The 16068-nt window shown below is 39.6% G+C and overlaps 1 protein-coding gene across 8 annotated transcripts in view; it reads left to right on the forward strand.

The window, feature by feature from the left end:
- Positions 1-16068, forward strand: part of FAM172A (family with sequence similarity 172 member A) — a 262527-nt gene that overhangs the window by 233868 nt on the left and 12591 nt on the right. For 3 of the 8 annotated variants that reach the window (XM_050329324.1, XM_050329323.1, XM_050329325.1), the window contains one exon: positions 11371-11927. The exons of 3 other annotated variants lie outside the window; for them this stretch is intronic. In XM_050329324.1, coding sequence (XP_050185281.1) covers positions 11371-11579 — 209 coding nt within the window. In that variant the 3' untranslated portion in view covers positions 11580-11927. Of the gene's footprint in view, positions 1-11370; positions 11944-16068 lie in introns of those variants that run through there. 2 more of the 8 variants (XM_050329330.1, XM_050329329.1) reach the window with 2 other exon arrangements.

Here is a 16068-nt window from a genome sequence, read left to right on the forward strand (position 1 = left end):
ACAGAAAATGCACCACGCTAATAAACTCATATCTGATATTCACTGTATTGCTATTAAGTTTAAATCAATGCATATCTGACACATATCATTATTTTAAAACTGTGTATCACAATATAAATATAAATACTAAAACAATGAGATTCAGTAGTAAGGTCTGTTTTGTCCACCTGGTGATCAGCAACATGACTGCTGCTCTTACGGAATTATTTCAGAAATGCAAAATTAGTTCTTTGAACCATATATTTAACATCCTAGTTGACAGGAAGTTAAATATGAGTCAGCAGTACCCTGGCAGCCAGGAGGGCCAACTGTGTTCTGGGGTGCACCAGGCACAGCATCACTTGCCAGTCAAGGGAGGGGATTGTCCCGCTCTGCTCTGCACTGGTGTGGCCTCACCCTGAATATTGTGGTAGTTTTGGGCATCACAATAGAAGAAAGATATTAAGCTGTTAGAGAGTGTCCAAAGGAGGGCAACAAAGAGGGGGAAGGGCCTTAAGGGGAAGCTGTATGATGAGTGATTGAGGTCACTTGGTGCGTTCAGCCTGGAGAAGAGGAAACTGAGGAGAGACCTCATTGCAGTTACAACTTCCTTGTGAGGGGAAGAAGGAGGGGCAGACACTGATCTCTTCTCTGTGGTGACCAGTGACAGACCTGAGGGCATGGCCTGAAGTTGTGTCAGGGGAGGTTTAGCCTGGATCTCAGAAAAAGATTCTTCACCCAGAGGGTGGTTGGACACTGGAACAGGCTCCCCAGGGAAGTGGTCACAGCACCAAGCCTGACAGAGTTTAAAAAGCATTTGGGTAATACTCTCAGGCATATGGTGTGACTTTTGGGATGGTTCTGTGCAGGGCTAAGGGTTGGACTCGATGATCTTTGTGGGTCCCTTCCAACTCAACATATTCTCTTACTCTGTGATTCTCATGTATTTTAGGAAGGAAAGATGTGTAGTATAAGCATTCTCACTCATAAAATGAATACGTTTTTAGGGAAGTAAAACAAAATGCAGGGTGGTTATAACCACAATTAAAAGGTGGAATTGTAAAGACCAGGAAATTTACTTGGGGTAAAAAGAAGAAAAAAACTTAAGTTTTATTTTACATTTCAGGTTTAGAGAAGACAAATACATTGCAAGAGTAACACTGGTCTTTGTTCTTTTTTCTTTTTTTCTATTTTAAATAGTTGTGTATTACGTGTTTGTTTAGTGCCTACAGTTATTAAGAGCTGCCCAGAGGATGGACAGTGATGGCAGTTTCATCCCCACCTTTCTAATCTGTCCTGGCCCCTCTGAGCAAATGTTAGCACAAGTGACAGAAATGGGGACAAGAGAGTGATGGATGGGGCTTAGGAAAGCAGGATAAGTGGTGGGGTGGAAAAAGACTGGGGAAAGGAAAATATGTCTCTCTGAAATATTTCATTAGCTGCAAGCAAGAGCCACTGTATCCAGAAAGACTTGTTCAGGCTTCCTCAGGAGGCTGCCAGTGGAGGGGCCTTACCTTCTGATGCTGAGAAAGAAACATTGCAGTGCTGAGTGACCCAGCCTCTGACATTTAATTCAGGTTTTTCACTGATACCAGTCTGCATCATCCTTCCGATTTTAAGACTGCAAAGAAAAATCTCTGCAGAAGCAGAGTGGATGTTGCAATGCACAAGAACTTATTTTTCAGAAATAGACATGTAAAAAATGCCAAATCTAGCAACAAAACATCTGTCTTTGTTTTATAATAGTATGATGCTTGCAGTGGTTTAAACTGCAGGCATGTGTCTGAGATCTTGACTGTTCAACAGATCTGTGCTGTAACCTGCTCTACCGCTCTTCACTGTGGGAAAAGATTATGAATGGTGCCTATGAACGGATAAAAATTTACCTTCATAATGAGATATGGGCTAAAACAAGAACTGCTTGATCTCTACAGATGACTTTCACATTGTAATGTTTTAGGCTAATTTTCATCACAAATAAAATTCATGAATTATTTTATCAGTGCTAGCTATTGCCTACCCATGCCCAGCCTCTTGTAAGTCCAAGATGATCTGCGTACCTTTTCAAAAGGCAGATACAGGCAAGTGGAAATGAAACCTGAGGTACTGAAAGATTTGCACTTTATTAAAATGTAGTCTGAATTCCTTACAGATACCCAGTCAGATATCTTGTATAATCTTCTATCAGTACTGTATCTCCGCTTCAGTTTGTATGACATTACATGTTTTGAATAGGACAAAGGCCCACTACTGCTGTCAGTCCTGGTTCAAGCCCAATATTTATCTGCTCCTTTGTGGATGCCATTTTTTTATCAGGTGTCCAGAAGAGCATTCCTCTGCCAACACACCGTTTCCTGATGCATCGCTCTTTGGCTTGCACAATTTCTGGAGAGACAAGCTCAGACCTGGATGCTTTTCCTCTCCATGATAGAGAAAAGGGATGTCTCTGGTGTCTGCTCTGAGGAGAAAGTTCATTCATGTGTAAATTACCAGTTGCCCTTTATTTGCTTGGTCCGTGGAGAGTGCACACACAGATAAAAGGCTCAGTGGGTCAGGGCTGAGTATGTGCCGGTTTCTCCCATGGCCACGATGACAGCGTTAGGGTTGTTGTCAAAGATTATCAGACAGGCTATGGTGTCTTATCATTATTTACTTGCAGGGTAGCACATAAAAACAAAATTTGGCACATGGGAGGCTTTTGCAGCATTTCAGCTGAGTATGCATTGCAGGTGCATGGTGGTGTTACCATCAGCCTTCAATATCAGTAGTTCTGCATATCTGTCTTTATACTGAAGTGCTTTGTTTTAAATACCTAGAGGGAGAGGCATGTGCCAGGCTTCTTTAGCCCTCTGCAGAAAAAAAAAAATAGGTATTATGTGAGAAAAGTCACTTCTAAAATCTTATATAAAAACCTGGCAGAGGGAAGGTTACACTCGTTTGAACTGAAGCCCCTTTAGATTTTGATCTTGCTTGCTTATAATTTCCAACTATGGCATTGAATGGCTCTCAAATTCTTCAAACACCCTGTGTTGTGTCTCGTTTAATTACATAGTTATAATATATTTGTCTACCTTACAACTGTATTTGTTGTTATTTATTTGGCATAAAAAGTGTACAGCAGCTGGGATCTACAAAATCAGTCACTCAGTTGCCTTTCATTCCAACGTGGTAAAGAATCATTATGGGCCTAATAGGCAGTGGTGATGTAAGTGCATTTTATGTGCCATTTTCATATCAACAGTTAACCACAAGAAAGTAAAGTTGTTAAGTACATCCTTCTTTGTTTAAGAAAGCAATCATAAATCAGGCAGAATATTAATCTTATTAAATGTAAATTCAAGACCCGGCAGGTTTAATCTATTAGGTCAGCATCAGATTAGGGATCAGGCCTATCCTTCACTTCAATAACAAGTAGATAAAAGTCATCTGTGCTAGCATATTGCTTTCTACTTTTGTGACAGTGTTATGAATGCCTTTTAAAAGGCTTTTGTGGGGGGAAAAAAGCAAACCTTTTAACATATTTAAAAAACCCTAGAAATTAAATGGCTCAGACTGTATTAGAAGAGTGAGGGTTTAACTTGTTGCACATGCATTTTATATCTCTCATGAGAATTCTTTTCTTTTCCATTGTTATTAATGATATCACATTTTTGTGTATAATATTGATGCTACTGAAATCACTTAATGGTTTTATTTGCCAGAAAGAGCCTGTCTAAAAAAAGAAAGTTGTTAATGCTAATATTTTGAAATTCTCCTCCCTTGTTACTCTTTTAGTTATTGAAATTGCATTTTGAAAATTCCCACAGTTTCAGAATCTTGAGTTGCCTCTTGATCTTATCAATGGAGTTTGAAGCAAATGTTTTCAAAGCCACCCATAATTGCACTTTTTGTCTCTTTCTATGGAGTAGCAAAGCTGGGGATAAGAAGAAAATTTGGAATATGATAAAAAGCCATAGTTCACAGTCTCATTTTACCTTCTTCTGCACATACTTCCAGTACATTTTACTGGTCTATCCCACTGTCTCTTGTCCCTACCACGAAGTGGTAAAACACAAGAAGGAATGCTGTGCATCCTAGCTTGTGTTCAGCATTTGGGAAAGGAAAGGTTTGGAAAGTTGGTTCAAAAGTTTAGTTGATAACACCCAAATTGAGCTGCCATGGGGAAGTTGCAGCTTACATCCAGGTAGTAATTCACATGGAGCATTTGGCAACATGAGATAGCTGGTAATGACAGCAGTGAAAGCTACAGTTTGAATAAGTCCTGATTTAATTGGATTGATAAAAGCTGTGTTCTTAGCTGGAAGCCTATCTAGCTGTATAGTATCCTTAGTTCTAGTGTGATGTAGCCTTATCAGTATAAAAACACATTTTCTGAAAGATACGTTGGTAACCCAATCTCAAAAACACTTAGGAGAGTTAGTGGAAGGATGTGGATTTTCAGTAATATCAACATGTTTGTATAGTAACAGAATTAAAATGTTTGACAGTTCTGTATGTATACAAATATGCTTCATGTATGTAAGTATGGAACATAGTACACAAATACACCATTTACTTAATATAAGCTGCAACATTCTGTGGCAATTTTCCTAAGAATGTATATATATATTCTGTGAGAATATATATATGATATAACTATGTGACAAATAAAAATATTTGAAGGTAGTGAACAGATTTGTTTATATGCATCTCCTTTTACTTAGGAGGATGGCTGATCTCAAATTTGGAATTCTTATTTACATTGTGCCATAAACAAGCATTCTTATACATGCAGAACTATATGTAACAACAAGGAGCAAATATCAGTGCTAAACCCAAACCTTTACTTTGGAGAACTCAGTCTACAGCATATGTGAGTGCTGTGTGTCAAATCATGGTGTGGACTGAATGAACACTGCAGTGCAATTAACCAGCTGTGTGACTTTTTGGCTGGATACTACATTGTCTTTATCTTATGAAGCCAAGTCATATGTTTGATGTAAAGCTAAAAGTGACTCGGATTTTTGGGTGGGCTTAGAGTGCATTTGTGCCTGAGAAATGCATACACAGTCACACACTGGGTTTGTGTTTGCAGGTGTTGTGGTTTATGAACACAAGTTAGTAAATACACTGCAAATAAAGTCTGCACTTAAAACTCCGTGACATTTTAAAACTTGCATGCTATTTGTGTGACATTTAAAGTCTGATCGCACTAGAGCAGGTCCTGCTACCCAGTAGCAAGAAACAAGCAGTGGGGGTTCTGGAACTGACATGATTTTTGGCAACTTTCCCCATTGAGTATGGGACCACTGCAAAGAGGGAAAATAGCTTCATGCAATGTTATGCCCTCTGTTATGTATCATTAATTCATGGCAAACAAGTCTTGTGCACTTTTAGATCTGAGCTATTATTTCCAAACAGTTCCATTTCACCTTCATGCAACTTAACGGCACAAAGAAAGTTTTGTTGTTTATTATTATTTAGGAAAGACACAAAAGCAACGACAAAAACTAATATAGTGTCACAAAGTCAGTGTAACAGTAATTCTTATAGCTGTGCATCTCACTGTTTTCTGGATTACTTTGCAAATAATAAATCAAATTCTTCCTCAAGGTGACATTTCAGTAATTTCAAATTTGATTAGCTTTATATGAAGAATGTTGATACATTTCTACATGAATCTTTGATAGCTCAGCAGACTGACAACCTTAACACTTATAGTGCCCCTTTGTGACAGTGTGGCACACTGAAATAATATTAAGCTGCTTAAATCTATAAAACCATGGGGATTCTGGTCAGAGTATGGCTCAGCAAGCTTGACTTTGGTCAAAGTCCAAGAGGACCTGGGACATGGAATAACTATTCTAGAATTTTGCTGGTTTTATTTTTTGATATCATAAAAGAAAACAGATGGGTCTGAAGGGTAATATCTACATCATGCAGTACCATGCCCCACAATTTCAAGCTTATAAGTGATGGCGACAAATCCCAAGAGATCCATAAGACGTTTAATCTCCATGGCTGTAGAGTCATGAACCACACCATATGTAAAAGAAGGCAAAGAACAGTGGTTTTAAGCACTGCCACTTGATGTGCAGTATTTCTTTGTCGATGGAGCTTTGTGAAAGTGCCAGCTTTTTGTCATGTCATAGTTAAAACTTGTTACAAATTCACAACTCAAACATTCCTCTTAGCAAAAGTGCCACAGAAGAACAGACTTCTGTTACCACTTGTGCAATGATCTATCTTTATTTTCTTCAAAGAGGCTGTAAGGGAGCCTATATGGATTGCAAAGTTGGCAATTTTATGAAATGAGACACTTTTCAGGTATTTATTTTTAAAAAGTGAAAAGCTAAATTCTTTTAGTCTTGTTTTTATTCTGACTTCAGATTTTTAACACTTTTATTCACACACTTTATCCACATTAAGTAAAGTTAGTCTTAAATCAGCCCTTTAAAGAAAACTCAACTCACCATTACCTGCCTACTCCTTGAAAAGTCTGACAATTAGTCTGCTATGCTTAATGACATTACTTCAATTTTGAGAGCAGATATTTTAAAGGGGATGAACTTGAAAAATCATTAAAAAAAAAAAAAAAAACAGCAGTAAAGCCCAGTAACTGTTGTTCAACAATTTATGTTTTATGCGCATTTGACATTCCATAATGGGTTAGCTGCTGGGCTTCTAGCTTTAGAGAGTTAAATAGATGAAACATTGCTACTTTAAGAGAGAAATGTTAGTGTTAGTGCCCAGTTTGCATTCAAAACAAAGGGAATAGAAGAGTTCTTGTCCTGAAAATCTGATTAGTAATTGGAAAGTTTTTACCAAATAAATGAGAGGCTGATGCACAGCAGAACACTTGTCTGTTAGGGCATCTGCACATAAGCCCTTGGTGGGAGAGACATAATTTTCCTTCCCTGGAAAATGATCAGGAAATTAAAAGGGTACCTGTAGATGCATGGGTTAAGGGTATCTGCTGGAATAAATCCAGATGCTTTAACATTATTCTAGTTCAGAGCAACTAAGAACTGGGCTTTTGGCATTAGCAGTTTCTGTACTGCACAGAGCTATGGTATGGCATCCTGTGGTGTTGAGCAAAAAATATCCAGTGTGTATGTACACCAACATCTGTCATTGCCAAGTCCAGGAGAAACGTTGTGATATGGCACTAGTAAACAGATCAACAAAAAGTAGCAGGTAAAAGATATTGGCCATAAAACCTGGATAAGAGTGTGCAACATGTGTTGTGTTATCTGAATGGTAACATGTTGCACAAACTGTAATTGTTGTAAATGTGAATGTTTATACAGGTGGTTTCCTCTTTTGGCAGATTAATGTTTTCATAAATTGCCTGGCTTCTAACATATTTTGTGTGAATATCGGATACCTGCTTTTGAAACTGAACCTTTTAGGACTTGACTGGACTCCACAGGTTTTCTGTATTTGAAATTGATCAATTAAAGTGTTTTAGGGGGTAATTGATTCTGTTTGCTCAGAGTGGCCTGTGGCTAAGTCATCCTTCCTTTTTATCTCATTCAAAGAATGCTATCACCTTAGCACAGAAATGTATGTGCTAACAGCTAAAGCAAGGAAAGAAACAGTGCATGGCTATCGTTCCAAAATAAGTAACTCATTATACATCATAGCATCATATATCATACAAAGTAAAAATTTAGATGCAGTGTTTTTTCCTGTAGGATAATCACTAAAACTGCCATTGCTGATACTAAAACTACCATCTATGATCTCTTGTGTGATTCTGCATACAGTATTTTTTCATTTGTTCATTTTCTTTATCACTGTTGTGATAAACATCAAAAAAATGTAACAGTTAATGAAAACCCTGGAACCAAACTTCAAGGATGAGTCTACAGTGTATATGATGTGGTTGCATGAATAGTATTGCTCTGAGTGACTAGCCATTCTTAGCCCCAACAACGTATGGAATATGCAAACTTTTAATTGACTTATGTTACAGTGACTGACCAGCTAAAGCTCACACTAGAGCAAACAATGGCAAAGTACAAACATTTTGTGTTTTATACTTTTGTACTCCTACCTATGTCATGTCCTTCAAGAGCAGTTTGTCCCCTGCAGAGAGTGCTGCTGCACAGCTCCTTCCTTTTGCCACTAGATTTGCAGAACCATGGGGCTTGTGCATCCTCAGACTGAGCCAACCTGTGATGTCCATCGGGATTGCTACGCTCAACCCATCACTGGTGTTGCTCAGCTCCTCTACTAGTTTAGATGCTAATGCTTCAGCAGTTTTTGGCAGACTACCTTAGGAAAAGTTGCAGGAAACCAATTATTTTGGCTTGACATGAGGTTTATTTTGAACAGGCAGAAGAACAGAATAACAGACTGCTATGAAACAAAGGTCACCTCACTTAAAAGCAGGAGGGGATCCCATTGGTGCATTAAGAGATCTGTGATGTCTGCAAATTACTGTCAGTCATCATCTCATGGAAGAATGAAATAATAGAAACATTAAGCTTTTAGTTGTTTTGTTATGTGGCTTTCAGTTTCCTTTTTGTGTACCTCATTCATCTCTTTTTCCATAACAAATTATTATTTCTGTATTATCTCTTATTCTTTACAGCAGTCATAATGCAATTACACTTTTGGGTTAAAATAACAGTTACCATCAGGTAGATTAAGATAAAAATACAAGAGTGACCATTAGAGGAAGCTTTACTCTGGCTACATGAAAGCTAGGTGGTCCGGAAGCTCTGGACTTAAGAAACTGCGTTAAGTGGTGTCTTTCCACCAGCAAAGATAGAAAACCAGCTCAACTGTGAGCTGTGATAAAAGATCATTGATTTCAGTGAGACTCCTGCCTGCAGATGCTCAAAAAAATCCTCCTTGGAGTTTGTGGCTCTATAAAGTTTTTTTCCATTAATGAGATTAATTCCTTATTAATATTCTTTTAAATAACCATTAGTTTTTGTTTTAAATACTTGGATTTTTTGTTTTCTTAATTTCTTTCACTACCCACTTAACAGCCAATATACATTTCATAGCATTGTACTACAGGAGTTTCCCATGTCCAAACTCTATTACATTCTCCTTTATTTACTCATTGTACTGCATTAGAAATGAAATTATTGCTGCAAAGTCTGTTTGGACCAGCTCTCTCTAACTCCCAGGCAATAGCTGGGACTGCAGAGGAGTCTAGTGGAAAAATGCACAAGTGATCTTCAAGGGCAGCACAAAACTTTACACAAGATAGACACAAGCTGTACCAGAGCAGCACCAGTAAGCACCATCCCCCTCAGTTTTGCCTGAACCATTCTGACATTAACTAAACAGAATGTCCTTAACTTGTCCCTTCAATGTGCATGCTTCGAATATTAATATGGTTTTCTGTGTGCAATCCTTTTTCTTCAGTCACATTGAGACGAAGAAAGGCAATTTTATCTTGTGATGCTCTAGGGCTGCAGGTCAGTTGCAGAGTTGGAAATTTCAGATACAGTGCTTGGGCTCAGACACGTGGACCGGTGAAGAGAGGTAAAGGAGCTGAGAGTATTATTACAGTGTATTGTCATCTACTGTATCTACATCTTCATTGTGAACCACAGGCAATGAAGAATGAAGCACTGACAGTTTTGTCTTTGTGCAGAGAGAATGAGTCTTCCACAAGGCTGCTCATAGCTAGTTTGGAAAGTCTTGTCCTGCTGTGCCTCTCCTCCCCTCCATGTCTGCATTCCTGTTCCTGCTGTGTCCAGACTGTCTGCTGTCCCTCATCTCTGCCTCCCAACCTCTCTTTGCAGCCAGTTCCTGCTTTTCAAGGTCTTTCCTTCACCTACAAAGGTGTTCCCTTCACTTTTCCTTGGTGTTCACATCTCTTTGATCTTTTTGCACAGTCAAACTATCTCAATTCACTCTTCCCTCTGCCCCCTCAATGACTAGTTCTCCCCTCTGTTTCCATTAGGCTACTTTTTTCCCCTTCTCCCCTTGCTTTTCCTGCATTTGGAGCCCAGGACAGTGCTGCCTGAACTTAGTTCCTGTGCCTGATGCCACAATAGCCCACAACATCTGGGAGCAGCAGTGGCAAAATAAAAGTCTGGCTCAGCCCGTCTGCCCTGAGTTGGAGCTTGCCCATTGCAAATAGCAAGAGGAATCTTGGGCCAGTGTCAGACTTCCAAATTCTGGGTACTCTGTGCTGAGCATATGCATACAACATTTTTCAAACTCTTGAGACTAGGCAAAAAGCTGTGTGGTTTTTCATGGGAACTGCAAAAGGATGACAGGGAACTTTACCTTCCAAATTTCAAACTCTTGCTTTGAAAAATAGAGACACAGGAGCTGCTCAGCAAAATTCTTGTAAGGCTTTCTTTTTTTCTTGGTTTTTTTCCTCCCAACAGGGTCAAAACATGTCTTTCCTCAGTCTTATTTCCTGAAGTGACTAAATACTTTCAGTTGAAACATAAAGTATAATAATAATCAGCCTAAGGCAGAAACAGAGCATGGGAATTTTCATCCCAAATACTGAGCTTGGCAAAATTTATAAGTGACTGAAAACAAGCTCTTGTAAAGGGAACTATTGAGATCCAAAAACTACAGAGGATCTCCTTGCGTTATAGATGAAAATCAGATAAGAATACCTCTGTGATCCATTTGGGGTATTCAACACAGTTAAAAAGAGTCTACTTTTTGTATTTCAGAAATCCATCTTAAGCAATGCATGCCATAAGGATGCATTTGATTTTAACACTTCTCAGGCCATAGCAAAGCTGTTGCATCTAGTTGATTTGCTAAGCATGCCTGTCAGAGATTTATTTTATTAGTTTTGTTGTGGGATTGGTTTGTGTTTAATTTTGATTGAACCTCTTTTGTTGTGAATCTTAAGTACTTGCATGCACATTAGAAGTCCAGCCTAGTCAGTGTTGTGCAAGTTGAGCAGTAGGATGCCTTCAAGGTACATCCTTAGTATCCCCTGAGTAGAAAATAAGACAGTAATGACAAATGAGATGATTCTTCATTCACAGCAGTAGCAAAAGCATTTGCCACCAGCACCCTTGTGCCTAAGCTTATGGGGCAAATCCTGATCCTTCCATCTATTACCGTGATAGTAGACGGGACACATTTCCACCACAGGGACTGAGGATTTGCAGGCACAACTTCTCTTCCTGTGAAAGAGAAGGACCATCTTCTCAATGTGTAGAATGGGACCGGCTGTCCATGCCAAGGCTCTGTGGAAGTTTCTGCAGCTGCAGAAGACGTGACCATGGTGAGCAGGCTTCACTGCTCCACTCACAGCTACAACTGCTGTCCTAGTCCTGCTTTGCTGAAGGCATTTTGGCATGGAAGTAGGTTTGCCTTGTTGTGTGAGTTCTCTGAAGGGAGAAGAGATAAATCTTCTCTATCAGACCCGTTCCTACCAGGCCTTTCCTACCTGTTCTCTCATTGCAGACATCCAGATGCATGGACCTCAACATGGGACAAAGCTTCCCGAGCTGCCTGGCTGCTGGTTTCCCCAACTTCACAAAGGAAAGATACGCAAGGGAGCAAACCTTATATTTACAGTGCCCTGTCCCCTCAGTTTTCACTCCTTCCTTGCACAGAGGTGGTCCTGTAGGCTTTCTGTGTGTCTGCCTGCTGACCTGGAAAAGCAATTCTGAAACACATGAGAATTTTGAATATTTGTGCTGTAAAACTCTATCAGGTTCCTGTAGAAAGTAACAATCTACAAAGTTACAGAGATACCAATATGAAGTGTTCATGTCATTCTGGTGCTGGAACTGTAAAACATGATAAAACAGATGGGGGTGTTGTTGATTGCAAGTCCTTTGCTTTTTAGTCGGTCATAGATTTTTCATTTTCGCAGCAGAGTGGAAAAATAAATGTTTTCTTAATTTAATATGGCAATATATTGTGATTGTAATTTTTCATTTACACCCAGACTAATGGGAAATGTGCTGTATGTGTTCCAGCCACAGTATAAGTTTCCCTCAAGTGTTTATATAAGAGGTCCTCTCTAACTTCCCTCTACAGGAGACAGTTTTCATATTAACTCATTGCAGGATCTTTTGTGAGCAGTGACTGTCAAACTGTGCTTGTCTGTGCATTTGTGCATGATGATATTGCTGTTATTTAGAGTAATTCAGCTCCTACCTGAATCTTGGTTTCCACCATGCAGTTTTTGTCTTACATGTCAACAGTTTGCTTTAAACTTGTTTTGAAAAAAACAAATCTACAGTGGTTTAGACAAATGAAACCAAAATGGAGCAATAAGTATTAAGAGATATACATGGGCCACAAACAAAAAGAATTCCCCAAATGTATTTAAGTGATTTTCTTCCTGCGTTTTTAATATAATATTTGTAGGCCAACTGTGGCAATAACTGATAATTTTAATACAAGATGACATAATTCCTGTTCAGTGATTCTTCTGAGAGAAATTATCCTGACAACTCTTCTTCTTTTGTTCAATTTTATGAAAAAACAAAAATGAGATTTTCAATGTAAGGAAAAGAAAATAATTTGAATCACCAAGTTTTAAAACTCATTTCAATATTTCATCTCCCTTCCATTTTGAAATGTGCTTTTCCTGGCAGTTTCTGTTTCCATCTCCAGCTCCCAAGGTTTAGCCATCTTTCTAGCTGGGAGAGACTAAACCAAAGTTTTCTTCAGAACCCACTAAATGCATGGCAAGAAAATCTCTACCATGACACAAGGGACCTTGCTTGATTTTTTCACAGTCTATCTCAGCAGCACTGGTTCTGCTGGAAGACTCCACGTGGAAAGATCAGTTGTTAGATCAGGATTGTATTCTGAAATGAAAATTGCATTTGGAAATGCACTGAAGTCATTAAGCCTCATTGTTTTCTGTCTTTGGGTGTTTGGGTTTTTATTTTTTCTCTGACTGGTAGGGAAATGATAAATTTTTTCTTCAACATGGAGGTGACTGTGTCAGCTTGAAGATACACGTTTGGAGCTTGATGTTACTTATTTTATTATTTTTTTAAAGGGTAATAGTGAATGAATCCCTGTTCTGAAACAAATATGGTCTCCCAAATTCCCAAATGAAGCTTATTTAATTATTTCAGTATTTAAATGAAATTTTTACAAACTTTGTCACTTTGCAATTGGAGATTTAAAACCAAATTAGCAGAAAGACAATGATTTTGGGGCTGTTTTCTATCCTGATGTGTTTTTCCTGTGGATGCAAGGCAGAACATGATCTACAGTTTCTCCAGGAGAAACCGCTATCTTTTCTCATCCCTCTGACTCCTGGTGCCACTGAGCCTTCTCCAACCACATCTCAGCAATGGGGCCCCACTGATCACACATGCAAACCACAGTGAGCATCCCCTGCTCCTAAGGATTTGTCTGGGGGGGGGGAGCGGGTTCATTAAAATGAACTTAATATTTCCCTTCACATTCATACCAAACTTTTGAGTTCTCCCTTCTGCTCTGGGCAGACCCACCTACTGTGCTGATGTTAATGTGTCTGACTCCCATAGATGGGGATGTCAGGAGGGGTGTTGGTGGAGGTCAGCACATCCCAACACACAACATCCCTTCTTGTCTGCTGTATGGCTGCCTTCAGCTTCACTCTACCTGCACCTCTCTTCACTGCCTTGCCCAGCTGATGCCTATCTTGAACTCTTTGCTGCATGACTGGCTTGGTGCCCTTGCGTCCTGAGCATCACCTGTGACCGATTTGGGGTGGTGTTGTTCAGAAGAGGTGGGAAGCAAGGCACATGCACAAGGGAAATGCAGTGAGCACTTCCAGGCAGAGCTGCTGTTTCCTGCAACGGAAAAGCATTAAGCAGGGAGTGAAATGCAGCTTTGTGAATATTCATCTCAAACACTCCTTCTAATGACATCTCTGAGGTTAAGCCACAGGAAGTTAAATTTAGTGTAATTCATATCTGCAAAACCTTTGTGGATTAGTGTTTAGTTTTAAATTACCAGTTTCTATGGTATAGGAGCTTCAGAGTATCCCGCATTAAGTGTTGATGTGTTATGAATAAGGGTGCAGAAGCCCAAAATCTGTGTGGCACACCAAAACCCCTGAAGTTTCTGAGTAATTCTGAGGCAAATATGCAATTTACTTAGTCAACTGCAGCTGGGATGGCAACCCTACAAAGAATTCTTTCGTCCTTTATTTGCTCTCCCAGCATAGCTGTGGGGAACAGCCACTGGAGAGGGGCTCTTTTACAAAGCTGTGTTTATGAGCGACATTGTTTGACTGGTGCAGCTGATCCTTGCAACACACTTCACCTCATCACACTGTAATAGGTGCAGACCTGTATTGATTACCATGACTTGCAGGAGAGAAAAATCTTTGCACTTCAGATTGGGTATAAATTATAAATACTGTCTCCAAGGGCTGTGAGTTACAGAAATGGCATTCTTCTGAGGCAGCTGCATCTAAAGCTGTTGTTGTCGAGATTATTAGTTTTGTCATTGCAGCAACAGGTGTACTTGACCCATAACAATGATCATTGTCCATAAAATCCCACCATCTGGGTTCAATCATCTACCATCTTCAAGAATGTTCATTAGCAAGGACCAACTAATAAAAGAAGGTTAACCCTACTATAACCTACACTATGCTGGTGTAAATATATATAAATATAAATATAAATAAATAATAATGTAAATTCACTGGTAAAATAGCACTGTCTTCCCACCATCCTTCTTACTAATACAGTTATGAGACTCTTGGAAGTGATTCATATAGGTCCTAAATGTAGAGGGCATGTCTGTGTGAAGATGTATCTGTGTACATACCTACATTGCAGCTGGTGAAACACAAATGAGAAAAATGTATCTGGTATGGTTTAGCCATAAATTACTTATTGCAAGTGCACAACGCTTATTAGCACCTCAAACTCACGAATTTCTTGCCTTTTTTTGTGAGAAAATTTTTTATACTTGCTTGGCATAACTAAAATTTTATCAAAATTAATGGAGGCTGTCAATGACTCCCAAAACCTGATTTTTTTAACTCCTTTTTTTCTACTTTGTGGTTGTATTCTGGTGTCCCAGCTTCATTTTCCATGTCATTTTACAAACTTGGACATATATTCTTTCACTAACTCACTAAGAAAATGTACTGAATTTTCCATGAAACCATTGTTCTCAGGAGATCAGCACCTCTTTTCTCTGATCATGCAGGGTAGGGTTACTACATTTTCAGAGATGTGTCTTTTTTTTGCCCTCACCACTGCACCTGGGTGGTAGCACATCCAGTGTTCAGCTCTTTTAAATACCTGCCAAAGCCAGACCTGGGACTTTCTTTTGCTCTTAGGAAAGAAGAAAATATGGAGAGGGAAGGTATGTTTGGTGCCAGCAACTTGAAGACAATGGTGTTACTGAAGAGGTCTTGGTTGGGCACATTTGCAATAAGGTAGAGGAGGTCTTGCTGAGAGGATTGAAGAGAAGTCAGAAAAAGGTAGAAATTGGTGGGCATGAGGACAGGAGAGCTGGGGTCAGTGATGCAGCAGAATCAGGATCAGGTAATGGTCAAGAGTTCAAGAAGAGCCAGCAGGTGAGCAAACTGTGGAAGAGGAATTCAAAAGTGGATGTCTTGGAGAAGTAGGTGTCCTGGAGAAACAGATATCCCATATGGATGAAAATCAAGCAAGGAGTAGAAGGAGATTTGGATGAAATGAAGCCTCAAGAAGGAGTGAAGAGGGCATTCCTTCCCCTGGGGCTTGCACACCTCCTCAGCGTTACAGGGCAGGGTGGCAAGGGGACAGGGAAGTTCTCTATTTGCCTGAGACCCATGAAAGTATTTGCATGTCAAGCCTGAGGCATTTCAGAACATGTACAGAAGTGATAACCATTGTACAGCATAAGCTCTAAGATCAGGAGCTGAGGTGTCTATAGAGCTTAGACACCTTGAGGGGTGGTGAATGGCTGAATCAGGATTTTCAGGATTGTTTGGATTTAGGCTCTTCAGTTACACCTTGCCTGCTGTAAGGAGTTGAGTCGTTTTTAGCAGGTAGTGGCTCCTGAAGTAGGTGTCCAGCAGAAGCAGGAGAGGAGGTAGACAGCCCCATCTCAGCCCTCCCTTTGCTTGTCCCAATTCCACTGTCCTGCAGCAGCAGCCGTCAGAAGGGAAGGACAGGTGCAGATGAGTTTTGCTTAGGTTTC

Source organism: Myiozetetes cayanensis, unplaced genomic scaffold, assembly GCF_022539395.1.
Source record: "Myiozetetes cayanensis isolate MyiCay16 unplaced genomic scaffold, myiCay2020 scf4, whole genome shotgun sequence".
Lineage (NCBI taxonomy): Eukaryota > Metazoa > Chordata > Aves > Passeriformes > Tyrannidae > Myiozetetes > Myiozetetes cayanensis.